This window comes from Meles meles, chromosome 8, assembly GCF_922984935.1.
Source record: "Meles meles chromosome 8, mMelMel3.1 paternal haplotype, whole genome shotgun sequence".
NCBI classification, from domain to species: Eukaryota; Metazoa; Chordata; class Mammalia; order Carnivora; family Mustelidae; genus Meles; species Meles meles.
Genome location: NC_060073.1, coordinates 61,325,012 through 61,347,069, shown reverse-complemented (window position 1 = coordinate 61,347,069; position 22,058 = coordinate 61,325,012). Strand labels below are relative to the sequence as shown.

Here is a 22,058-nt window from a genome sequence, read left to right as displayed (position 1 = left end):
TCCAAATCTTTATTTCATCACTCTAACATTTCTAGGTTATAGTGAAAAGACCTATGCTTTTATTTTGTTCAATTTCTTTTTATTTTTTTTACTTTTTTTATTAACATATAATGTATTATTTACTTCAGGGGTATAGGTCTGTGAATCATTAGTCTTACAAAATTCACAGTACTCACCATAGCACATACCCTCCCCAGTGTCCATAACCCAGCCACCCTATCCTCCCCCCACACACACCCAGACCTACACTTTTAAGACAGAAAGATTTAGGGGCATCTGGGTGGCTCAGTCGGTTAAGTGTCTGCCTTGGCCTCACGTCATGAACTCAGGGTCCTGGGATAGAGCCCCACATTGCGGGGGGTCCCTGCTCAGTGGGGAGTCTGCTTCTCCCTCTCCCTCTGCTCATGCTCTCCCTCTCAAATAAATACACAAAATCTTTAAAAAACAAAACAAAACAAAGATTTAGGTTGACAGTAACTCTCTATCACTGGCTACAAAATCCTGGACAAGTTACTTCCTCTGATTCCTCTCCAGCATTCTCTCCTAGGCACCACTTTACCTAGTGGCCCTCAGTAAATGTCAGTGTCCTTCCTTTATTACTTATCTTTATTACTTTACTACTTATTGTAGTAAGTAATGTGTATTTTATTTTGGCTCACATAGTAAAGCATAATTTTCTTAATTGCAAAAAGCTGTTTTCATCTCTACCATGGTTTCAATGTGAAAAATCCCTATTAGTAATAACAGTTGCCATTCATGGCACTGCTGTACTCATCCTGGTGCAGAGTAACAACCTGCACAGTATACAATCAATAAATACGTTAAATGAATGGTTTGCTGTGCATCCCCAATTACGCTGTCAGCTTCCTGAAGGCAGGAGCCACCCTTTAAATTCAGATTATTCATCTAAACTCCACCCGCATACAGCCTGGACATAGTGGATGTTACATTGTTTCCTGAATAGAACTGTGCAATATACCTAACATAGTACTAGGGGTCCAAGGAGGATACAAAGATTTCATCATCAACTCAAAGACAACGTGGAAATGGTTGAGTAGTAGGACCTTCGCAAATAACTAACAATAAATATTTGTTAAATGACTGACTTCTCGCCCAAGAGTCTTCCTGCCTCCCAGTTTTCCTGTCATTCTCCAACTCATTGATCCTAGTTCTGATACTGGGATCACAGCACATATACGTTGCCTCAGGACGGCTCTGCTGAAAACGAAGACAAATGACCATGTGGGTTTGCTACATCCAGTGATCCCTCAACAAATGATGAAGGTAATCCCTATCCTGGACTGGATACAGCTCTCCTTAACGCAAAGACAACAGGCATTACCCTCCTCCGTCCCGGTTCTGGGCCTTCATTCACCTGAGGGCTTGTGCCCAGTCGCTCTGAATCCTCAGAGGCGCCGCCATCTTAACCCCGCCTTTTCCGCTCTTTGCCGGAAGTGGGTCGCCAAGGGCCTGCGACAAGGACTGGGGGCGGGATCTATACTGAGAGGCAACCAATGAATACATGTGGTAGGTTCCTCTCCCTCCTACTTCCGTGCTCGGGTTCCCCGGCCCCCTTCTCCCCTCGAGAGGTTGGTTTTCGGTCGAAGGGTCGGAAGAGTTCCAACTGCCTGCAAAACTGACGTCGACGTGCTAGAACGCGCGTCCGAGTTCTTGTGTCCAGCCTGTTCGGTGAGCACTGCATACCGCGTCCTTGAGCAGTGACGCGTAGCGGGCACAGTGGGACTGCGGCTAACTGCCGCGTGCGCGCATGCGTTCTCTCGTTAAAGTGGGAGAGTAGCTGCAGGTGACTTGAACAATTGAATTTCTCTGCTTTCCCAGGCCTTCCTAGTCCAGGCCAGCTGCCGACTGTGTAGCCTGCCCTGATCTCCAAGCGCGGGTCTTCCTCTTTTCACTCCAAGGAAGACAGAAGCCGGATGTAGTGGGGAGAGAGTACCGTGGCATTTACTGAGTCCTGTTGTCCGTGCAGTTCTCGTTCATTATCATATTAATCCTTACATTAATTCTATGAGTTAAGTATTATTAAGGAGGAAACTAAAAAGATTGTGTGGTAAGACGTGGTGCTGATATTCGAATCTGGATCTCTCGGGTTAGAATCCAGGGCACTTTTTCTGTAAAGTAATAAAACTCCTGTATTGAACTCTTTGGATGCGCATTATCTCATTTAGCCTTCAACAGTCCTGTGAGGTAGACACTATTTTTTTAAAGAGAGATTATGAAGTGATTTTCTTAAGGTCTTCCAGGTAGTGACAAAACTAGGTTTCCAGTCCCAGTCCCTTTTCAAAGCCTATTTACCCCTTCCTTCCTCAGGTTTGCCTCCAAAGCAAATGACTTTTGGGTAAGGCTTTGGAGTCCTTAAATTTTTGTAATTTCCCCACCACTTACTATGGCCAACAAGACCTTGCTATGATTAGATACTTTCTCATAGCGCCAATTTCATTTGTTTTACAGTTCTCTTCATATGCTATTCTTCAGCCATACAGAACTTTCAGTTCCTTTCCTGTGTTAAATCCTGTCTCAACCTGTGATCCCGCTCTTCCATGGATTGGGAACAGACCTTCTCCCCATCTCTGGCTAACTCCTATTTATCCTTCAAGTCTCAGTTTAGGAATCACTTCCTCCAGGAAGCCTTCCCTGCCTCTTGCTGCCATGTCTGGATTAGATGTTCCTCCAGTGTGTTCCCAGTGTTCGATATCTGTACACACTGCGTTGTAGTCTGTTTATTACACAGATTGTACACTATTAAGGCAGGAACTCAGTCGGTCTTGGTCACTCCTGTATCCTCTAGCATAGTGCCTCATACATGATACATACTCAATGATCCTTTGTTGAATGAATCAGAGAGACAGAGGAAATGCATTAAAGAGTACTAGTTCCTTTAAAGCCTGTCATGGTGAACTGTGTGTAAAGGCTGAGTTTATTTCCCTTCAAACCTTTCTCAGATTCTTTCTGTAGGCTACTTTCTACTGGGTGCTGTGAAGCAGATGATCTTGGGAAGACAGTCTGGGCAAATCCACCTCACCTTAAGCACTCTCATCTCACAGACTCATCTCTTGCCCTGGCCCATGCACATTGTATGCCACAGCCACACTGAACTCTCCATTTCTCCTATATGTCAAACCCTACCCATATTTGGGTACTCTCCCAAGTGTTAAACCATGTTCTTTTCCAACCATTGGAAAAGGCGAATAGGAGAAAAGAAGAGAGATTAATTCTTTTGGGGTGGATCCAAGACAGGTGCTCCAAAAAGGTGACATTTCACCTATTTCAGATTCCATTTGCAGAATCCATTCTAGCTTATTTAGTGCTGTGCTAAACACTCTCATATACTTGATGTCATTTCATTGAGTTCAGACCATTTTGCAGATCTGTTCTCTTGCCAGGCCTATTGCTGATGGCATCAAGATGAATCAGGCTGAATATCTGTTCTCAAATAAGCTTACAGTGTCCAATGGGAGACAAATGCATAAATAGGCTAAACCAAACCAAAATAGGTTTGGTCAGTGTTATTTATAATAGGGAACCTCATAATCACATCCCTACTCTAACCTTGCCTCCATTGATGTTCCAAAGATTCCCAAAGATGTCAACTCAAGGCCATACCTGGGCCCAACAGGTGAAGAAGGAAGATGAGGAAGAGGACCCGCTGGACCGACTGATCTCCCGTTCTGGCTGTGCTGCTTCCCATTATGCAGTACAGGAGTGCATGGCCCAACACCAGGACTGGCGCCAGTGTCAGCTGCAGGTACAGGCCTTCAGGGACTGCATGAGTGAACAGCAGGCAAGGCGGAGGGAGGAGCTGCAGAGGCGGAAAGAGCGAGGCCGTCCCACCACTGAGATCCCAAACCGCCTATCCCCAGAGAATGCCCCTGCAGAAACTAGCACCCAGAGAGATCCCGGGAAGAAGTCCTGAACAGCGGAAGTGTGGGCCAAGAGGTATAAAACTTGGGGATTATCTTCAACTAAGACGGACGTTGAAAGCTAGGCAGCCATGGGTTTGGACATGACTGCTGTAAAGAGCTGTGATATTTTTATGGTGAGATACCACACATCTTCACCCATCATGTTCCACCAATATTAAATATTGACTGGTATTTGCCAAGTAAAACAAAGAATGGGGTTAATGGATGGTCTTCTGTCCTACATCTTGGGTCAGTGTGCCAAGTACTGATTACATGGACGCTTAATTTGAAAAGTAAATTCACAATCTAAATGCAAATTGGTTACCTAGTCAGGTCTTCATTTATTCATCATTGGTTCAACACATGACTGGCAAGTTTTTTCTAAGACCTTTTCTTGTGCCAGCTACTGTGTGAATGAATAATATGATCTGATGTGATGAATAATAGGATCTCTTTCTTCATGTTACTTAGTCTGGTTTGAAGGGTGGAAATAAAACAACATTAGAACAACTAATTACTAGCCATTATGTAAGTGCTTTTATCTTTCCTTGGTTGATCTAGATATTTCATTCAGTCTAGTAGAAGGAAGAAAACATGGGAAAATAAACATTGAGTTCCTTTTATATGCCAGACAGATACAGAGACTGACCTCAACATGCTCACAGCCCAACAAACACACAATGTTGCCTGACATTTAAAAGGCACTTTTAACAGGGACACCTGAATGGCTCGGTCAGTTGAGTGTTTGCCTTCGGCTCAGGTCATGATAGTGGAGTCTGGGATCATTCCCCACACTGGGCTCTCTGCTCAGCGGGGAGCCTGCTTCTCCCTCTCCCTGCCACTCTGCCTACTTGTGCACTCTCTCTCTGTCAAATAAATAAAATCTTTTTTTCTTTTTTAAGTGGCTGAATCCCCTTTATGCCATAAAAAAGTAAATAAAAGTCACACTTAACATAAAATACAGATTTTCAGCTCTTAAAAAATGGAGAAGCTATCATCATGGAGCTTATATTCCCACTTGACAATTTGCTGGAATTGAGTAACGATTCCTCTTTGAGATGGCTGTATTCTCCAGTTAATAACAGTTGGCATCGCTTCTCGTTTTTCTTCATGGAACTACATTGCCCTTTCTGTTTTCTGTCTAGCCCTGGGAGGCATTTGGGAGTGGGAAAGGAGGTGGAAGAGTAACTCCTGCCATTGAAGCTGGAATGTAAAGGGGTGTATGCTCTCATCATCATCAGTAACTTTTTTTTTTTTTAATTTTATTTATTTGACAGCAAGAACATAAGCAGGGGGAGCAGCAGAGGGAGAGGGAGAAACAGACTCCCCGCTGAGCAGGGAGCCTGATGTGGGGCTTGATCCCAGGACCCTGAGATCATGACCTGAGCCGAAGTCAGACACTTAATGATCTGAGCCACCCAAGGCCCCCATCAGTAACATTTCTTGAGCATCTATGTATTAGAATTGCAAATCTGAAGTATAGTAAGCCCTAAAACTACTTTTAGTCTTTGCATTGGTGACTGGGGAAGAGAGAAAGAGAAAAGAGGGGAGAAGATGAGAGGAATACCAGTTTAAAGAACAGTAAAATCCAATTAGTAATCAGTAAGGACTCTGTGGGGCCCTGTCTGCTTAGTACTGTGGGTCATCAGAGAGAGAGCGGTGTGGACTGGAGCTGTCAGCAAGAATTTCAAAGAAGGGAGTTAGTTGAGTTGAACTGTCTGTGGGGAGGGCGGGTGGGATTCTAGTAGAGGAAGGACAGAAGGACTCAGTAGCAGAGTAGCTTCCAAACCAGCTAAGTGTAAGTTTTATAAGACTCCACCTCTAACACAGAGCTAACACTGGGTGGGTCACAGAATGTATTTGGGCAAAGAGGGCTCTGTTGCCACTCAAACATGTTTCCTCAAGTAAATGGGATAATTCCTATTAAATAGGCATAATAGAGAATTATTTTCTTGGCACAGAGAATTAAATGAGGGATGATAATATAAATAGCAAATAAAAATTATTAGCATTTTTGAACTATTAAAACTACTATAATATTTATAATGTATATATATAATAAATACTGTCATACAATATTTATGAAGCATTTAACTCAGGCTGTTTGGTTCCAAAGTTTGCTCTCAATCTCTATGACATACTGCTTTCAAATCCCACTATGCCACTTACTAGCTGGGTGGTTTGGAGCAAATTACTTAACATCTCAGGATCTATTTTTTTCTTCTGAAAAATGCATGTAAAACCTTCCTCATAGGCCTTAAAACTAATAAATGTAGACCTTCCTCATAGACTTGTTGAAAGAATTAAACTTGGTAAAGAGCTTAGAAACAGTGTCTGGTACATAGTAAGCATTCACTAGATGTTAATGTGATTATTATTTTGTGCTAGGCGCTCTCCTGAGTTACATTTTCTCAGTAACTCCATTAACTCCCCTTCACAGAGGAGGAAATAAAGGTTAGACTGGGGGCTAGACTTTCAAGTGTGTCTTATTCTTACGTCTATGCTGTTTTGTTCTGTGATCTCCTAATCTTCCACTGCCTGGTATGATGCTTAACAAATAGTAACTATTTACTATGTAAATATTACAGATTTGTTTGTTTGGCTGGCTTTTTTAGTGTTTTACAAAAAGAAGATTAACCAGTGCACCTTGCCCACAGTCTTCTAGATTGGCATGTTATTTCAGTCTCGCAGCTCTGGAGCCTACAGCCATGGAGCTGTAATTTAAGGTGGCCCATGCTTGTCTGGGACAATCTATACCTACCTCTGTATAGAGGCTTGGTGCCAGGGATGAATGGAGAGACTTGGCTGGGTGTCCCTGTGGCTCATGAGTTGGCCCTTCCCTGCAAGGTCCTTGGCTGGGCTCTTGGCCTGTGCTCAGTACAAAGTTGCGTGGTAATGTGTTTTACTAGGTGAGTAATAAGAGATGCCTCCCGCTCTCCCTCCCTCAGGTAAAGTTTCCAGGCTAAGTCCTGAGCTGCTGACTAGAAATCCAAAGAGAACTGGAGCCAGTTCAGGTTGAAACCTTATGCCTCCCACTGTATAGAATGATAGGGCTCTCTGCTCCAGCAGGGACTTAAAGCAGGCAGAAGTGGGAGGGATTCTTTCCTCCTTTAGCAGCTATCTTCTGAAGAGTTTTCATTCTTTGGAGCTTGGACATCTTTCAGAGCCTGGGTATTCTGCCTAAATGGTGACCTAAACCTGAAATGAATGAAAGTTATTCTGGGGGGATTTATAAGAACTGAATGAATCATTTCAGACTCTCCAGGGAGATCACACATTTGAAGACATAAATGACACAAAGAGGTCAAAGTACACATTAAACTAGCGTAAGACACTTTGGCCACCTGTCTGCAGTGCCTTTCCGGCAGGTCTAGTTCTAGACCCAACCAATGCATGCTAGGAGAGCTTTCCTTCCTTAAGTAAACCTACCCTTTTAGAGTCCACAGCTGGCAAATTCCAGCCTTCTGTGGTGGTGGCAGAAGAAGGCATCCTTAGCTAGAGGAAGGGAACTAAAACACAAAGCTGAGGAAACTGTTGGCCTTAACTAGGAAGGCCAAGTAGGAAGACTGCCAATTTAACCCCATTCAGTCTTCTTGGAAGTTAATGATCTACATAAAAAGTCAGTTCTCAAAATCTCAGTAATGTGCACTAAACCAGGAACTGATTGAACTGGAGCAATCCCTGGCTGGCATTGGCTAACCTTGGACAAGTCTGTTTCCCTCTTAGGCCAATGATCGCATCTTTTTACAGATGAGAAAAATGAAGGCCAAAACAGATTATTCCAAAGGTTGTATACTGATGGAGTGAAATCTAGCACCCAGCTGTTCTAAATCCCAATCCACTGACCTTCCCTCTTGTCCCTCCTGCCTACCCCTCATGTTATCACAGAGATTCTAGGCACATTCAAAGGAACATTCAAAACTAAAAGTATGCTGAAGGAATGAACTACCGATAGACACAAAAACATGGATAAAACAGGGTAAATGAAGTCAGTCACAAAAGGGCATATACTGTATGATACTTATATGCAGTTCTAGAAAGGCAAAGCTTCACCAAAAATGAGATTAATGGTTGCTTCTGGAGAAGAATGACTGAAAGAATGTAAAGGAACTTTCTGGGGTTATGGAAGTGTAATCTTGATAGAAGTATAGGTTTCATGGGTGGCTGCATTTTTTTAAAAAGATTTTATTTATTTATTTGACAGACAGAGATTACAAGTAGGTGGAGAAGCAGGCAGAGAGAGAGGAGGAAGCAGGCTCCCCGCGAGCAGAGAGCCGGATGCAGGGCTTAATCCCAGGACCCTGAGACCATGACCGGAGCCGAAGGCAGAGGCCTTAACCCAGTGAGCCACCCAGGTGCCCTGGGTGACTGCATTTTTAAAAATATTTTACTTATTTATTTATTTTAAGGGGTTGGGGTGGGAAGCAGAGGGAGAGGGACAAGCAGACTCCGGGCTTGTCGGAGTTTGACGGAGGGCTCAATCCCAGAACCCTGAGATCATGACCTGAGCTGAAATTAAGAGTCGGACACCTAGGTGGATCAGTAAGTTAAGCGTCTGCCTTAGGCTCAGTTAATGGTCCTAGGGTCCCCAGGTCCTCAGGTCCCCCTGCTTCCGAGTAGCCTGCTTCTCCCTCTCCCTGACCCCCGCCACTTGTGCTCTCTGTCAAATAAATAAATAAAATCTTTTTAAAAAAGAGTTGGACACTTAAGGGGCACCTGGGTGGCTCAGTGGGTTAAGCCTCTGGGTCCTGGGATCGAGCCCCGCATTGGGCTCTCTGCTCAGTGGGGAGCCTGCTTCCCTTCTCTCTCTGCCTGCCTCTGCCTGCTTGTGATCTCTCTCTCTCTCTCTGTTAAATAAATAAATAAAATCTTAAAAAAAAAAAAAAGAGTTGGACACTTAACTGACTGAGCCATCAGGACCGCAAGCATTTTTAAAACTAATCAAATATACACTTAAGATCTGTTGTTTCATTATAAATATAAATTATATCTCAATTAAAAAAAACTTTTTAAGAAGTGTGCTGAAGAAGTTTGGAAGGGAAAATAATCCAGCATTTACTGAGCACTTGCTAGCCCGTTTATATATATTATCTCCATCTCAAATTCCTAAAAGGAGTATTCCCATTTTACAGATCAGAAAACTGAGGTTTATGAGGTTAAAATAATTCACCTGAGTCCCTAAGACTAGTTAAGTATAGAAAATAGGAATAGCCTAGGTTTGTCTGACTCTTTCCTTTATAATAAGTTGACTCAGGAGCATGGGAAAGATATTTTCAACCTTGTGCAAGAAACTTACACTCCATTTGACTTCACTGCCATGTGATTCTAGGAAAGTCCATTTCCTTCTGGACCTCACTGGAGAGAATCTGATGAAGCTCATAATTGTTTTGTAACTCTGACGTTCTAGTAATCAGAATACCTCCCATCCTTCTTGACAGGATAAGGCATTAGAAGCAATTTCCATTTATCTCAGGGCAGACTAAGGAGTAACAAAAGCTCTTTGACTCTGGTGAGAGGATAAATCATTAACTAGGTCAGTGACAGGAGAGCTCCAAGGTGAGGGAACCCAGCTTCCTCCTATTTAAGAGAAAAACCTGACTCATCCCTCAGTGATGTAATGGAAAGGGATGGACTGGGAATCAAGAGATCTGAATCCTGTTCCCAAGGCATGCCCGTGAGGTGTGCTGTGACCTTGGGTAAAAGCACTCCCTTTCCTGGGTCCCTAACCTATACCTGCTAAAGGAGAGGGTTAGGCTAGCTGGGTCCTAATGTTTTTCAGCTCTAGTGTCTTGTCAGTTTATTAAACCCTGTGTCCTGCTTGCACAAATCACTAACAAGGAAAAGTCAGAAACGAAAAGAATGCAATTTTCCACGTTCTAAATAGAGTCCTTAGGACATGTGGGCCATGTGTAAGTATTTGTATACATCTGTTTATTCATCTTGACCTTCCTGTCTGTATACATCTCCCCAAATTACACTCATCCATTAGCAACTTCACTTTTATCTTCCTTAAAGGAGACTCAGCAAGGAGTAATTCTACAACCAAAATACCAGTCCTCACCTCAAAAATTCTGCCCAAGCTCGCATTGGGCTTCACTTGAAAGTAGTGGCCTGCTGAACCTTCAGTGTCAATTCAGAGAAGCATTTTAACTGAAGGTAACTGCTATCTTGACAGCTCTCCCTTAGTGTTAGACCTTAGAAGGAAATCTGAGTTTCCCATTGTTGCCTTTAGAGACCAAGGCAAAGAAACCAAAATAACTTCAGGACTGCAACCGTTGAGTTTTAGAGAAGTACATGCAATGCTAAGAATGCTCTGGGCTCCCACAGACCTCTGCGTAGGGGTACCCCACGGCAGCAGTGGCGTACAGAAGAGAAATATCTGTCACTTATTAGTTATGCGACCCTTCAGGAGAAGAAAGTCACTTTCTGTCTCCAAACTCAGTTTTTCCACCTGTAAAACTGGGACAATACCATCAACGTCAAGGATAATTTCTATAAAGTACATAGCATAATGAGGGCTCCGTATGTGTGAGATACATACTGAGATACTCACACGCACTCACACATAGCCTTTTCACACACACCAATACCCATCCATGTGCACAAGCATATATTCACCCTAAAAGATTGGTGTAAGGATTAGAGTTCATGTAGTACCTTGCCGAGAGTCTGGCTCAATAAATGATCACTATAATGTACAAAAGTATGAACTCACTAATGCCCAAAATAGGAAAAACATCAGAGGTCACTTAGACTAGTGGTTCTCAAAGAGGTAACCTTGGACCAGTTGCATGAGCATCAGCATCACCTGGGAACGTGTAAGAAATGCAAATTCTATACCCTCACTCAGGATCTACTGAATCAGAAAAAATAGGGGTGGAGTCCAAAAATTTGTGTTTAAAAAGCCCCCCAGGTGGTGATTTGGATGCACACTTAGTTTGAGAACCAGTGACTTAGATCAGGGTTTGACAAACTATTTTTAGAATTTTTTTTTAAGATTTATTTATTTATTTGACAGAGAGAGATCACAAGTAGGCAGAGAGGCAGGCAGAGAGAGAGAGGAGGAAGCAGGCTCCCCGCTGAGCAGAGAGCCCGATGCGGGACTCGATCCCAGGACCCTGAGATCACAACTTGAGCTGAAGGCAGAGGCTTTAACCCACTGAGCCACCCAGGCGCCCAACAAACTATTTTTAGAAAGGACACATGATGAATGTTTTGCTTTTACAGTCTGTGTCACAACTATTCTGCCAGTGTGAAAGCAGCCCTACACCATATGTAAGTGAACGACCATGGCCCTGTTCCAATACACAGGCAACAGAGTTTTAGAACTAAATATAGGTGGTAGTTGTATAACATTGTGAATGTATTAAATACCACGGAATTGTCTGCTTTAAAATGGTTACTTTTGTGGTTTGTGAATTTCACTCCAGTAAATTACTTTAAAAAAAACAGAGGCAGTCAGTGGGACTTGGCTTACCAGCAGGAGTTTTCTGACTTCTGACCAAGATCAACCTTAATTCTTTGTGTAAACTCATTCCAGGTAACCCTAATTAGCAGTTATGTAACATCTGCCTGAATGACGAGTCACTCACTACCCACAAAGTGGTATTTTTTCACTACCGCCAGATCCTGATTCTATCTGGAGAGGTTTTTTCACATACAGAGCCAAAATCTCCATCCCTATGCCTTCTATCCATAGAGGGTTTACTTATGTTATGATCCTCTATTTCACTAAAAGATTCAATGCCAGATTGCTTGAAAGGATGAGATCACTCTAACTCGGGAAATACTGAAGGGAAACATGCTTCTGTGCTAAAGAGAAAATACAATCCCTTAAAGATACTCCACAGGGGCGCCTGGCTGGCTCAGTTGGTGGAATATAACTCTTGATCTCGGGGTTGTGAGTTTAAGCCCCACAACGGGTGTAGAGATTACTTAAAAATAAAATCTTAAAATAAAAATAAAAGATTTTCCACAGGATGGACTGACTTCTCACATACACACACATGCCCTTCAGCTGCAGATTTTTATTAGATGGAGAATGTCTTAGGTTGGCCCAAAGGAAAGCGATGACAGTTGGCAAGCACTCCTCCATATAAGAGAGGAGGCATTCCTGGCTAATGGGGACAGATAGTTATGATAGCTAAAAGTCAGGGTCTTCTGCTCAACTTTGACCACTCAATATCACGAGTCCTGACACGAGAGAGTCTGCGGTGAGCTAGTTCAACTTGGCCAATAGTTCTTCCAGTTCTGGCCGAGCTTTGAACCTTCCCTTAAAGTCTTCTTCAGTGTGCTGGGGAGAAGAAAAAGAAAATAAGGGGGAATTACTGCAGAGCTTTCAGTTATTCAAACATACACAGCATTAAAAAAAAAAAATCCATCAGCCAGCTCTATGGAGAATGATTCAGATTTGACTAACTTTTATTGAGTATCTACTCTACACCAGACTTGTATTAGATACTAAGGATTCTGAATCGGAATTCCTCCCTGCCTTAAGTGAACTTAGAGTCAGTGAGAGAAGACAAACATATAAAGAATGAATTTCAAATGCTATGAGTATCTCATTAGAAGCACCTAAAGAGACACAATGCCCAAATTCTCCATCTACGATCAGAAATAACAGACCTAGGGACTGGAATATTTAAGTCAGCATGACCAGCACATTTTCTCCTGTACACAGATCTATGTGAAACCCAAGTAACAAGAAGAAGATTGATAAGCATGGGCTTAGAACAAGGACAGCTGGATGCAGCCGACAGCATCAGTCTAAAATGACCTGATGGATCTGTGTCTTAACAATGCTTAGCTTGGCAAATGGACCCAAATACTCAGTGTTTAGGCTGAGGTTCCTAATGTTTTCCAAGTTTTCTATGCCAGCTTTCCTTCTGATTGGCATTCGTTTCTCAGCCAAGCCTTGAAGATCCAGAAAACTCCTCTTTAGAGTATATTTCTGTATTTGTGTTCTGACTAATTATACTGTATGTAATCTTGAATCATGTTCTTTCTATACACAATTATGGGCTCACCCCTAACATCAGAATACTGTGATGGAGTTCAGCTCCTGTGGTCCTTTCAGCATCAGCTCTGATGCACTGGAAGGGCCAGTAGAATGATTATGGTAAAATTGGTCTGCACAGCTTTCTTGTTTATTATCCACATTTCTGTCCTGTTTCTAACACCAGATGCTCTTATCCATATTTTGAGCACAGGTGGGCCACCAGGGGGCCTCTTCTCAAACTAGCACCTACCTCCTTCACTGATAATCTGACTCCTTCGGGAAGATTGCTTTGGATTATTTCCAAGAAAATCTCTGCAAATGTAGCACTCAAACTGCTGATCTGCAAAAGGAAAGGAGATGAGAGACAGTAGTGAAAGCCAGGTGACTGGCAGACATGGCACGGGCTCAAATATCAGCTTCAGCAGTTACAGGGCCCGTGGGTGGAGGGTTAACACGTAGAGCTGGTTTCAGAGCCCAGCCTCTACAGGATTTCTCTTGTCATCAGTCAAGGGATCTGCTTGCTGACATAGTCATGGCCCCAATACCCGTCCCTGTAGACAATGGATGTCATAACTTGACCAAGAAGTTATCAAGTTCAGGACGATTTTCTGATTCAACTCTGATTTACCCACATAAACCTGACTGCTATCAGAGGTGAATCAGATGTGTGGTACAGGGACATGCAGGGGGCTGCAGGAACCCACAAGAAAAATCTCTACCTAACTTGGCAGGTGGGGTCAAAGATAGCCTCCAAAAAAGGTAACTTCTAGGTGGAGTCTTGAAGAAAAACAGGAGTAAACTGGGAGGATTCAGCAGTAGTATAGAGGGTTTTCAAGGCACAGGAAATAATATTCGGTAAAATGTGGATGCATAGCACCATACTAGGGAATTAAAACTAGTTCCATGTGTGGTTACAACAAATGCGGTGAGAAGAGGAAAACCAGGAAGAGAATCCTAAAGGTATTTAGGCACTAAAGAGTCCAAACTTTGTCCTATGGCCCTGAGTGGCAAGTTGGATCTTTAAGATCTGTATTCCAAATAATTCATTTTTTTTTACCAAATAATTTATTTCTGATAATATTTTAAAAACTAGATTGTTAAGTAGTTGTTTATTTTTTTAATGTAGGCACCACGCTCAGGGGCGCCTGGGTAGCTCATGGGTCAAGAGTCTGCCTTTGGCTCAGGTCATGATTTCTAGGTCCCAGGATCAAGCCCTACTCTCCCTTTCTGGCTGCTCTTCCCCCCACACGCGTTTGCGTATACTCTCTCGAATAAAGAAAATCTTAAAAAAAAAAAAGTGGGTTCCATGCCCTGCATGGAGCCAGGTGCAGGGCTTAAACTCATAACCCAAGCTGAGATCAAGAGCTGAGCAATTAACCAACTGAGCCACCCAAGCACCCCAGTACTTATTTTTAAAGTTAGCATAGATTTAAGGTGATACTACCTTAACATTCATTTCATTATCTTGCTGATATACTTCTTGAATGGATCTAAAAGGGGTGCTGTCCATACATTAGATTATTATTCGGCAATAAAAAGGAATGAAGCAGTGACACATGCTACAACATGGAGAAACCCTGAAAACATGCCAAGTGGAAGAAGCGGCAGAAAAGACCCTATATTGTACAGTTCCGTTTAAATGTCCCAAAGGGGTAAAACCACAGAGGCAGAAAGAGATTAGTGGTTGTGAGAAGCTGGGAAAAGGGGGAGAGAGGAGTGACTGTAAATGGGTAGTTTCTTTTTGGGGTGATGAAATTGTTCAAAAGCTGATTGTGGTGATAGTTGCATTAACTGTGAATATATTAAAGCCCATTTAATTGTACACGTTAAAAGAGTAAATTGTATATGAATAAAACTTTCAATAAAGCTGTTATAAAAAGGGGTGATATTGGGCACCTGGGTGGCTCAATTGGTTAAGCGACTGCCTTTGGCTCAGGTCATGATCCTGGAGTCCTGGAAGTCCCACATCAGGCTCCCTGCTAGGCAGGGAGTCTGCTTCTCCCTCTGACCCTCCCCCTTCTCATGCTCTCTCTCTCTTTCATTCTCTCTCTCAAATAAATAAATAAAATCTTAAATACTTTTTAAAAAGCGGGTGAAATTAAATGTGAATTTTTAATAACTCTGGGCACCCTCATGGTAGTGTGGTTCTCACCCATCTGTCTCTGCAGTAAAACAATAGAAACCATGGCTAGATTTAAAGGGAAGCCACAGAGGGGTTTTGCTCTCAGCATCGGGCTCTCTGCTCAGTGGGAAACCTGATTCCCCCTCTCTCTCTCTGCCTCCCTCTCTCCCTACTTGTGATCTTTCTCTTTCTCTGTCAAATAAATAAATAAAATCTTAAAAAAAAAAGAACTAAACCCTAAAGAATATTATCATTCAAGATGCAGCCAAGAGGAAAAGAAGGGCACAGTAGAAAAAGAAAAAAAGGGGGAGAGAGGCAAATATGTTTCAAGGTTCTCCCAGAGTACCTACCTGAACCACTCGCTCATGGGTGGTAAGAACTGAGTCTGGGAGCATTTTGCTGCCTTGGTCCTGCAGCCGCAACACCTCCATGGTTTTGGTGGGCATAGCGTAACTGTGGGAAGGAAGAGGGGGTTATGAAGAAGGCTCCCTTAAGTTAGGGCCACTTCCACCAGGGGAGTCCCTGAGTACAGACACTGCTGCAATGCAGTAGCTCCTGGAATCTAGGGCTCTTCCTCTGCAGCCAGAGGGAAGGAACTTGCCCCTCCTAAACCTTCTCCAGAAGCCTCTAAACTCCCTGAGGGGACAGACCATGTTGAATGCCTTTCTGCATCCCCAGTTCTTGCCTAACACAACACTGAATAAAATCTGGTGATTAATAACTTATTTGCTGCTACTAAAGAAAAGCCAGCTCTATAAGAATCAATGTCGTCACTTTGGAGGCTAACCTTGGGTATTTCACCTCTTCTGGAGCAATGAGGCATGAAACCCAACTGTTTTCAAAGAGCAAGATTTCTCAACCTCAGCACTATTAACATTTTAGACCAAGTAATTCTTTGTTGTGGGGGGCTGGCCTATGTATTCCTAATCGCTACCCACAAGATGCTGGTAGTACCCTCTGAAGTGGTAATAATAAAAATCATCCCAAGGGGCGCCTGGGTGGCTCAGTTGGTTAAGAGTCTGACTTCAGCTCAGGTCATGATTCCAGGGTCCTGGGATTGGCCCTGCCTCTGGTTCTGCACTCAGTGGGGAGGCTGCTTCTCTTCCTCCTTCTGCCCCTCCCTCTGCTCATGCTCTCTCTCAAATAAATAAATAAAATCTTAAAAAAAAAAAAATCATCTCCAGACATTGTTAAATATCCCCAGCTTGAGAAATACCATTGTAGAGATTGCTTGCTATGACCAGCTTCATAGCAGTGAAAAGAATACTGGATATGAGGTAAAATCTTAGCCCTATAGCTTATTAACAATATTTACTAAGGCAAGTTACTCATCTCTCTGAGCCTCAGTTTCTTCCAGAATAAAGAGGATTACAATCTAGGTCCATATCAATGTGTGAAGATCAGGCACAGTGATGAGATAGGGTCGATGGCTACACAGAAATGTGGTACTACTGCTGTGTTCGTCTTATCAAAAAGTTCACCAAAATGAAGATAAGTAAAATAACAACAGTAGAATTCCTGAATTTTCATGTCACACAAAGCTTCATCAATTGATAGCAAGGGGCATGGCCCTCTACAAAATGAATAATGGAAATAATGGAAAATGGATTAGAGACACAACAGTCAGTCCTGGATTTAAATATTGGCTCTGTCAATACCTATTTAATGCTGGACAAATTAATTCAACTTTTGAGTCTCAAGATTCTTCAGCTACAAAATGGAGATAATAAAGATAATAATACCTAGTTCATAAGGTTGTTGCAATGATTAAATGACATTACATGGGCAATTTGCCTGTCATAATATGCCTTCAAATGCCAGTTCCCTTGCTCTTACAAACAGTAAATGCTAGGTATTACAAACTCTTCCAGGTAACCTCCCTAAACAACATTCCTTCCCACTTTCCTGCACAGTATCTGACCTCCTCTTCCAATTCAAATTTGGTAATAACTTCCCTACACAAATAAGGACACATTCATAGACTTGTTATGGAAGAGCAGATAAAATAACTATGCAAAGCTTTCAGGAAAGTAAAAAGCACTCTAAAACGCTGTTTTTCCTTCTTGACATTCTGCAGATAAGACTGACTGACTGAAGTGGGAGCTGTCCACTCCTGCCACTGAGCATGCATTTTATTCTTCCAATACTTGCTTTAGCAAGATGTCGTTTATTTGTTCGTTCATTCATTCATTCATTCAATAAACATTTACTGAAAGACCTAGGCATGCTGGTGGGCAATATGCAGCCTGTGTTGTATTTTTTTTTTTAAGATTTTATTTATTTATTTGACAGAGAGAGCAAGAGAAGCAACTCACGCAGGGGGAGTGGGAGAGGGAGAAGCAGGCTTCCCCCTGAGCAGGGAGCCCAATGCAGGGCTCCATCCCAGAACCCTGGGATCATGACCTGAGCCAATGACCTGAGCTGAGGGCAGATGTTTAACGACTGAACCACCCAGGCACCCCCAGCCTATGCTTTAAAGGAGCTTGCTAAGAGTGTTTTGGAGAGGCAAACGTCTTCATTACAGTAAGACAAAGGCAATAATAGGCATGTAGTGAATATTACAGGGACGAGAGAGAAGGGGGCTCAGAGAAGACTTCACAAGTGAGATAGGCTTTTACCAAGATGTTTAGAATAAACATATAGGTGTTTGCCTGGAGAACATTCCAAAAAGTGAAGCAGTTATCTACAAAGGCGTGAGAGGCCCTCAAAGAGAACTAACAGAAAAGCCAGACATAGTTTGATAAAGAAATACTGGAACTCTGTTCATTTCAAGATAGAATAGGCCTTTGAATAGTTAAGAATATAGGTAATTTCTCTTTAGTGTCTACACTTTTCTGTACTTTACAAATTTTCTGCAATAAACATTACGTGGGAGGGTGCCTGGCTGGCTCAGTCATTAAGGGTCTGCCGTTGGCTCAGGTCACGATCCTGGGGTTCTGGGATCAAGCCCCACATCGGGGCTTGCTCAGCAGGAAGCCTGCTTTTCCCTCCCCCTCTGCCCCTGCTTATGTTCCCTCTCTGTCAAATAAATAAATAAAACTTAAAAAAAAAAAGAAGAAAATAAACATTACTTGGATGATCATACAGGAAAAAAGGAAGGGAAGAAATGAAATAACATAATGTCAAAAATCAATCTAAAATGACAAAATAATGCTACCTTCAGGGAGTACTACCTGGGATGGGACAGAGAGGAGCCTGCTGGGGTGCTGGAAACTTAGATATCTGTGGATGCTACTAAATATAAATGATACCTCAATTTTACTTTTTTTTAAGGATTAATTTTTTTTTTATATTTGAGAGAGACAGAGCAGGCGTGTTCATGAGTAGGGGCCAGGAAGGGCAGAGGGAGAGGGAGAATGAGAGAGAACCTCAAGCAGACTCGCGGGTTGAGTGCTGAGCACGACTCCCCATGCAGGGCTCCATCTCATGACCTCAGATCACGATCTGAGTTGAAATCAAGAGTTGGACGCTTAACCAGCTGAGCCACCCAGGTGCCCCTGTACTTCCATTTTAAACAGTGTAAGTGGACATCAAGAAAAAGGGGGGGGGAGAGTAGCCTTACAGAAAGTGATGCTGAGCTATGCTTTTATGCTCCACAAAGCACAGGGGCTAGATCAGCTTCAGGCTGGGAAGCTGCTCCCACATGAGTTAAGATTTCCGTCTCCAGGCAGCTGCTCAGCAAGGGAGGCGGGCAAATTAAGAGACCTGCAGGCCAGGCTTCTTCCTCTCCCCTCCTGGGTGAGTTGCAGCTGCAGCAGTGCAAACCATTTATAGAACAAAAGCCAGCACACCGCTCCCCTGCCCAATTCCATCTCAAGGTCAGAGCCCTACCCTGCCACTCCCAGAGGAAAAAATGGATCATGATGAAATGAAAATAAGAAGAAAAGAAAATCACTTCATCTCTGAAAAGCTGGGCAGTGAGAATGCCTAACAATATGATGGTCTGAAAACCTCAATCAATGCAGGGCAGTGAGTTGCTGAAAACGAACATCTCTTTGTGCTCTGTGCTATTTGGAGCAAAGAGCAGAAAAGAGGCAAAAAGCAGCACATCATTCAGTTTGCTGTTCTAGGAATCATGTCCATGACTATTGAAACTCAGTCCAAGTCAGTGAATATTTATTCAATGCTTACTATGTGTCAGGGACTGGGCAAGGTCTTAGGGTTAAACTGTTAATGAAGACAGGAACAGTCTTTGCCTTAGAGATCTTCGAGTCTAAGAAGGAAGGCCAATAATCATCAAGTAATTACAAGGGCAAGGAATGGGCACTATGAAAAGAAACTTATATAACCTTTACTTCTCCTAAATATATAACATAAAGACCTAATTTAATGAGGTGCTCTGAAGAGGTGACATCCAATATGAAGCTTCAGAGAGAAGTAGGGTTAGTTACATAAAGGGGAAAGAGTATTTGAAGCTTTATAGAGAGCAAGCACATGCACAGGTCCAGAGGTGGAAGGGGATCAAAAACAAAGTCCATGTTAACTGGAGGGAGAGGGAGAGGGAAATGGAAATGAGTTAAGGTAAGAGAAGCAAGCCCAGGCCATAGGGCACCTAGCAAACCATGTGGGAAACTTTAATTTTGATCCTAAAGGAATGGGAATCCAGAGAAGGATTTTAAGCATGGTAGTAACCTGATCATATTTCCATTCTAGAAAGATCACACTGAAAGCTGTGTGGAGAACCAATTATGAGGAATTAAGAATTTGGAAAAAAGTGGGTTCAAATCCAGACCTTGCCTTGTATTAGATGTCTGACCATAGGCAAGCTTCTATTATATTAATAACAATAATATATAACTTATAATAAGTTATTATGTTATTATAAGTAATTATTATAAGTTATAATATATTTAATATTATATATATATTAGCAACTTCATTTTACAGATGAGGAAACCAAGATAGAGAGTTTAAGTAAACTGCCCAATGCCACACCATAAGAATGCTGCAGAACAAGAGTAAAACCCAGGCAGTCTGGCTACAGGCTCAATGCTTTCATTTGTGAATATGTGCAAGGTGCTTGTTTGAATTAAGCAACATTATACAAAAAAGGCCAGAGTGGTTGGCTAATAGTAGGTGCTCAACAAATGCTACTGCCTCCCTGCCTTTACTCAAATGAAGCCAGAGCTTTCCAAAGCTGGGTTTTATTTTATTTATTTTATTTTTTTTTATTAAAGATTTTTATTTATTTATTTGACAGAGAGAGATCACAAGTAGGCAGAGAGGCAGGCAGAGAGAGTGAGAGGGAAGCAGGCTCCCCGCTGAGCAGAGAGCCCGATGTGGGACTTGATCCCAGGATCCTGAGATCATGACCTGAGCCGAAGGCAGCGGCTTAAACCACTGAGCCACCCAGGCGCCCCCAAAGCCGGGTTTTAAAATCAGCACATTTTAAGAAGTCCTTCTGAAAATTTAAAGCTCTATTCCAGAGAGCTGACCTACTGTAGATATGATAACATTCTGTAAATCACTTTTAATGCCTCTTTGCTGCCATAAAATCTACCCCTAATCCCTGCCAGCTGAAAAACAAAAAACAAAAACCCATTAATTATTAATAACAGTATTATTTACAGGGCATTTGCAATGTTCCAGTCTCTCTGCTAAGTGCTATCATATACTATCTTATTTAATTTTCAGAACTTAAAGTTGTAAGAAAATTATCATCCCCATTACATAGATGAGGAAACTGAGGTTCAGAATTTACCAAGGTCAGTTGCCACTAGCTGGTAGAACTAGAATCTGAACACAGGCAGTTTGATTCCAAAGCCTGTACTTATAACCATTTGTTACTCAAAGTATGGTCCATAGACAAGTTGCTGGTGAACAAACTGCTTGTCATCAGACCATGACAAGCTAAGAACCAGGCAACAGGCACTAAACATGCTATTTAATTCAGCAGACTTTTTTTTTTTTTTATAATAGCGAGACTTTCTGGATGAAGGACGCAAAGCACCAATGTACATTTTGGCATAAGCTTCTGATACCTTTGCAGAGTGGCACTTTGAGGAAGCATCGGTCTAAATTATTAAGCTATTCAGCCTCCTTGAACTGACACTGCACTTTATCCTTCACTTACCACCTTGCACATTATGCTGTGTGTACACACACACACACACTCCCTGAAATCAGGGACATTTTCCTTAGTCTCCTCTAGTTGGGATGTCTATCTAGTACAGTATCTACCACATAGTGGGAAAAGGCTCAATCAGTAGTTTTTTAATTGATTTTAATTAAAGCACTTCCAGTAAACTTTAGGAAACGTATCCCATGTATACCACACAACTGGATTGTGCAGTCATATTCAATGTCATTCTTTCAACAATGGTTTTAATGTTCCCCATGTGGCAGGTCTTGTGTTAGATGCTAAAGCAATAAAAAAAGAACACAGTTCTTGCTAACTAGCGGGGAGGGGAGCTGACATATGAATAGGTTATTACAGCCCATAGCACTGAAGTGACATATAGAAGTGTCAAGTACGGAACGAGCAACCAACTCTCTAGGGCATCACGAAAAGATAAAGCACATCTTCAGTCCTAAAACAATTGAAGTACTATCAGCTGTGAGAGCTAAAGTCACAGCTTATTATCCAATCTTCTAGACAGCATGTTCAGCACAGTTACACTAAGTTATAAAGGTTATAAAAGTTCAAATTTAGGGACGCCTGGGTGGCTCAGTGGGTTAAGCCTCTGCCTTTGGCTCAGGTCACGATCTCAGGGTCCTGGGATGGAGCCCCATATCGGGCTCTCTGCTCAGCAGGGAGCCTGCTTCCCCCTCTCTCTCTCTGCCTGCCTCTCTGCCTACTTGTCTGTCAAATAAATAAATAAAATCTTTTTAAAAAAAAGTTCAAACTTAGCTTAAGGACTAAGACCCCCTATCATTAAAAATACTGGAATCAGGCAGAAATGGGTTAAATCTAGGCCACTTATTGGTTCTGTGACTTCTGGGTTTTCTGAGCCTTGGTTTCCTCATCTGTAAAATGGGAATATACTACTATCTAATGAGTAGGAAAGTATAACTCTTG

General features: G+C 42.3%; 3 protein-coding genes across 7 annotated transcripts in view; 1 reads left to right on the top strand and 2 right to left on the bottom strand.

The window, feature by feature from the left end:
- Positions 1 to 1,524, bottom strand: part of PAAF1 (proteasomal ATPase associated factor 1) — a 41,667-nt gene extending 40,143 nt beyond the window's left edge. For 4 of the 5 annotated variants that reach the window (XR_006820037.1, XM_046016623.1, XM_046016620.1 and 1 more), the window contains exon 1: positions 1,376 to 1,524. Coding sequence is in view for 4 of the 5 variants with exons in the window: in XM_046016623.1 (XP_045872579.1) it covers positions 1,376 to 1,524 (149 nt within the window). In the remaining variant the exon portion in view is untranslated. Of the gene's footprint in view, positions 1 to 1,342 lie in introns of all 5 variants that reach the window. The other variant, XM_046016622.1, reaches the window with a different exon arrangement.
- A 26-nt stretch (positions 1,525 to 1,550) lies between these two features.
- On the top strand, positions 1,551 to 4,434 carry LOC123949253 (cytochrome c oxidase assembly factor 4 homolog, mitochondrial). Its single transcript, XM_046016624.1, has 2 exons — positions 1,551 to 1,689; positions 3,592 to 4,434. Exon 2 carries the CDS (start codon positions 3,602 to 3,604, stop codon positions 3,929 to 3,931), a length of 330 nt encoding a protein of 109 aa, XP_045872580.1. The 5' UTR covers positions 1,551 to 1,689; positions 3,592 to 3,601; the 3' UTR covers positions 3,932 to 4,434.
- A 7,498-nt stretch (positions 4,435 to 11,932) lies between these two features.
- The window catches only part of MRPL48 (mitochondrial ribosomal protein L48), a 57,081-nt gene continuing 46,955 nt past the window's right edge, over positions 11,933 to 22,058 (bottom strand). Inside the window, exons 6-8 of the mRNA XM_046017743.1 lie at positions 15,391 to 15,493; positions 13,169 to 13,258; positions 11,933 to 12,213 (exon numbers count right to left, since the gene is read on the bottom strand). Coding sequence (XP_045873699.1) covers positions 12,139 to 12,213; positions 13,169 to 13,258; positions 15,391 to 15,493 — 268 coding nt within the window. The 3' untranslated portion in view covers positions 11,933 to 12,138. The remainder of the gene's footprint in view (positions 12,214 to 13,168; positions 13,259 to 15,390; positions 15,494 to 22,058) is intronic.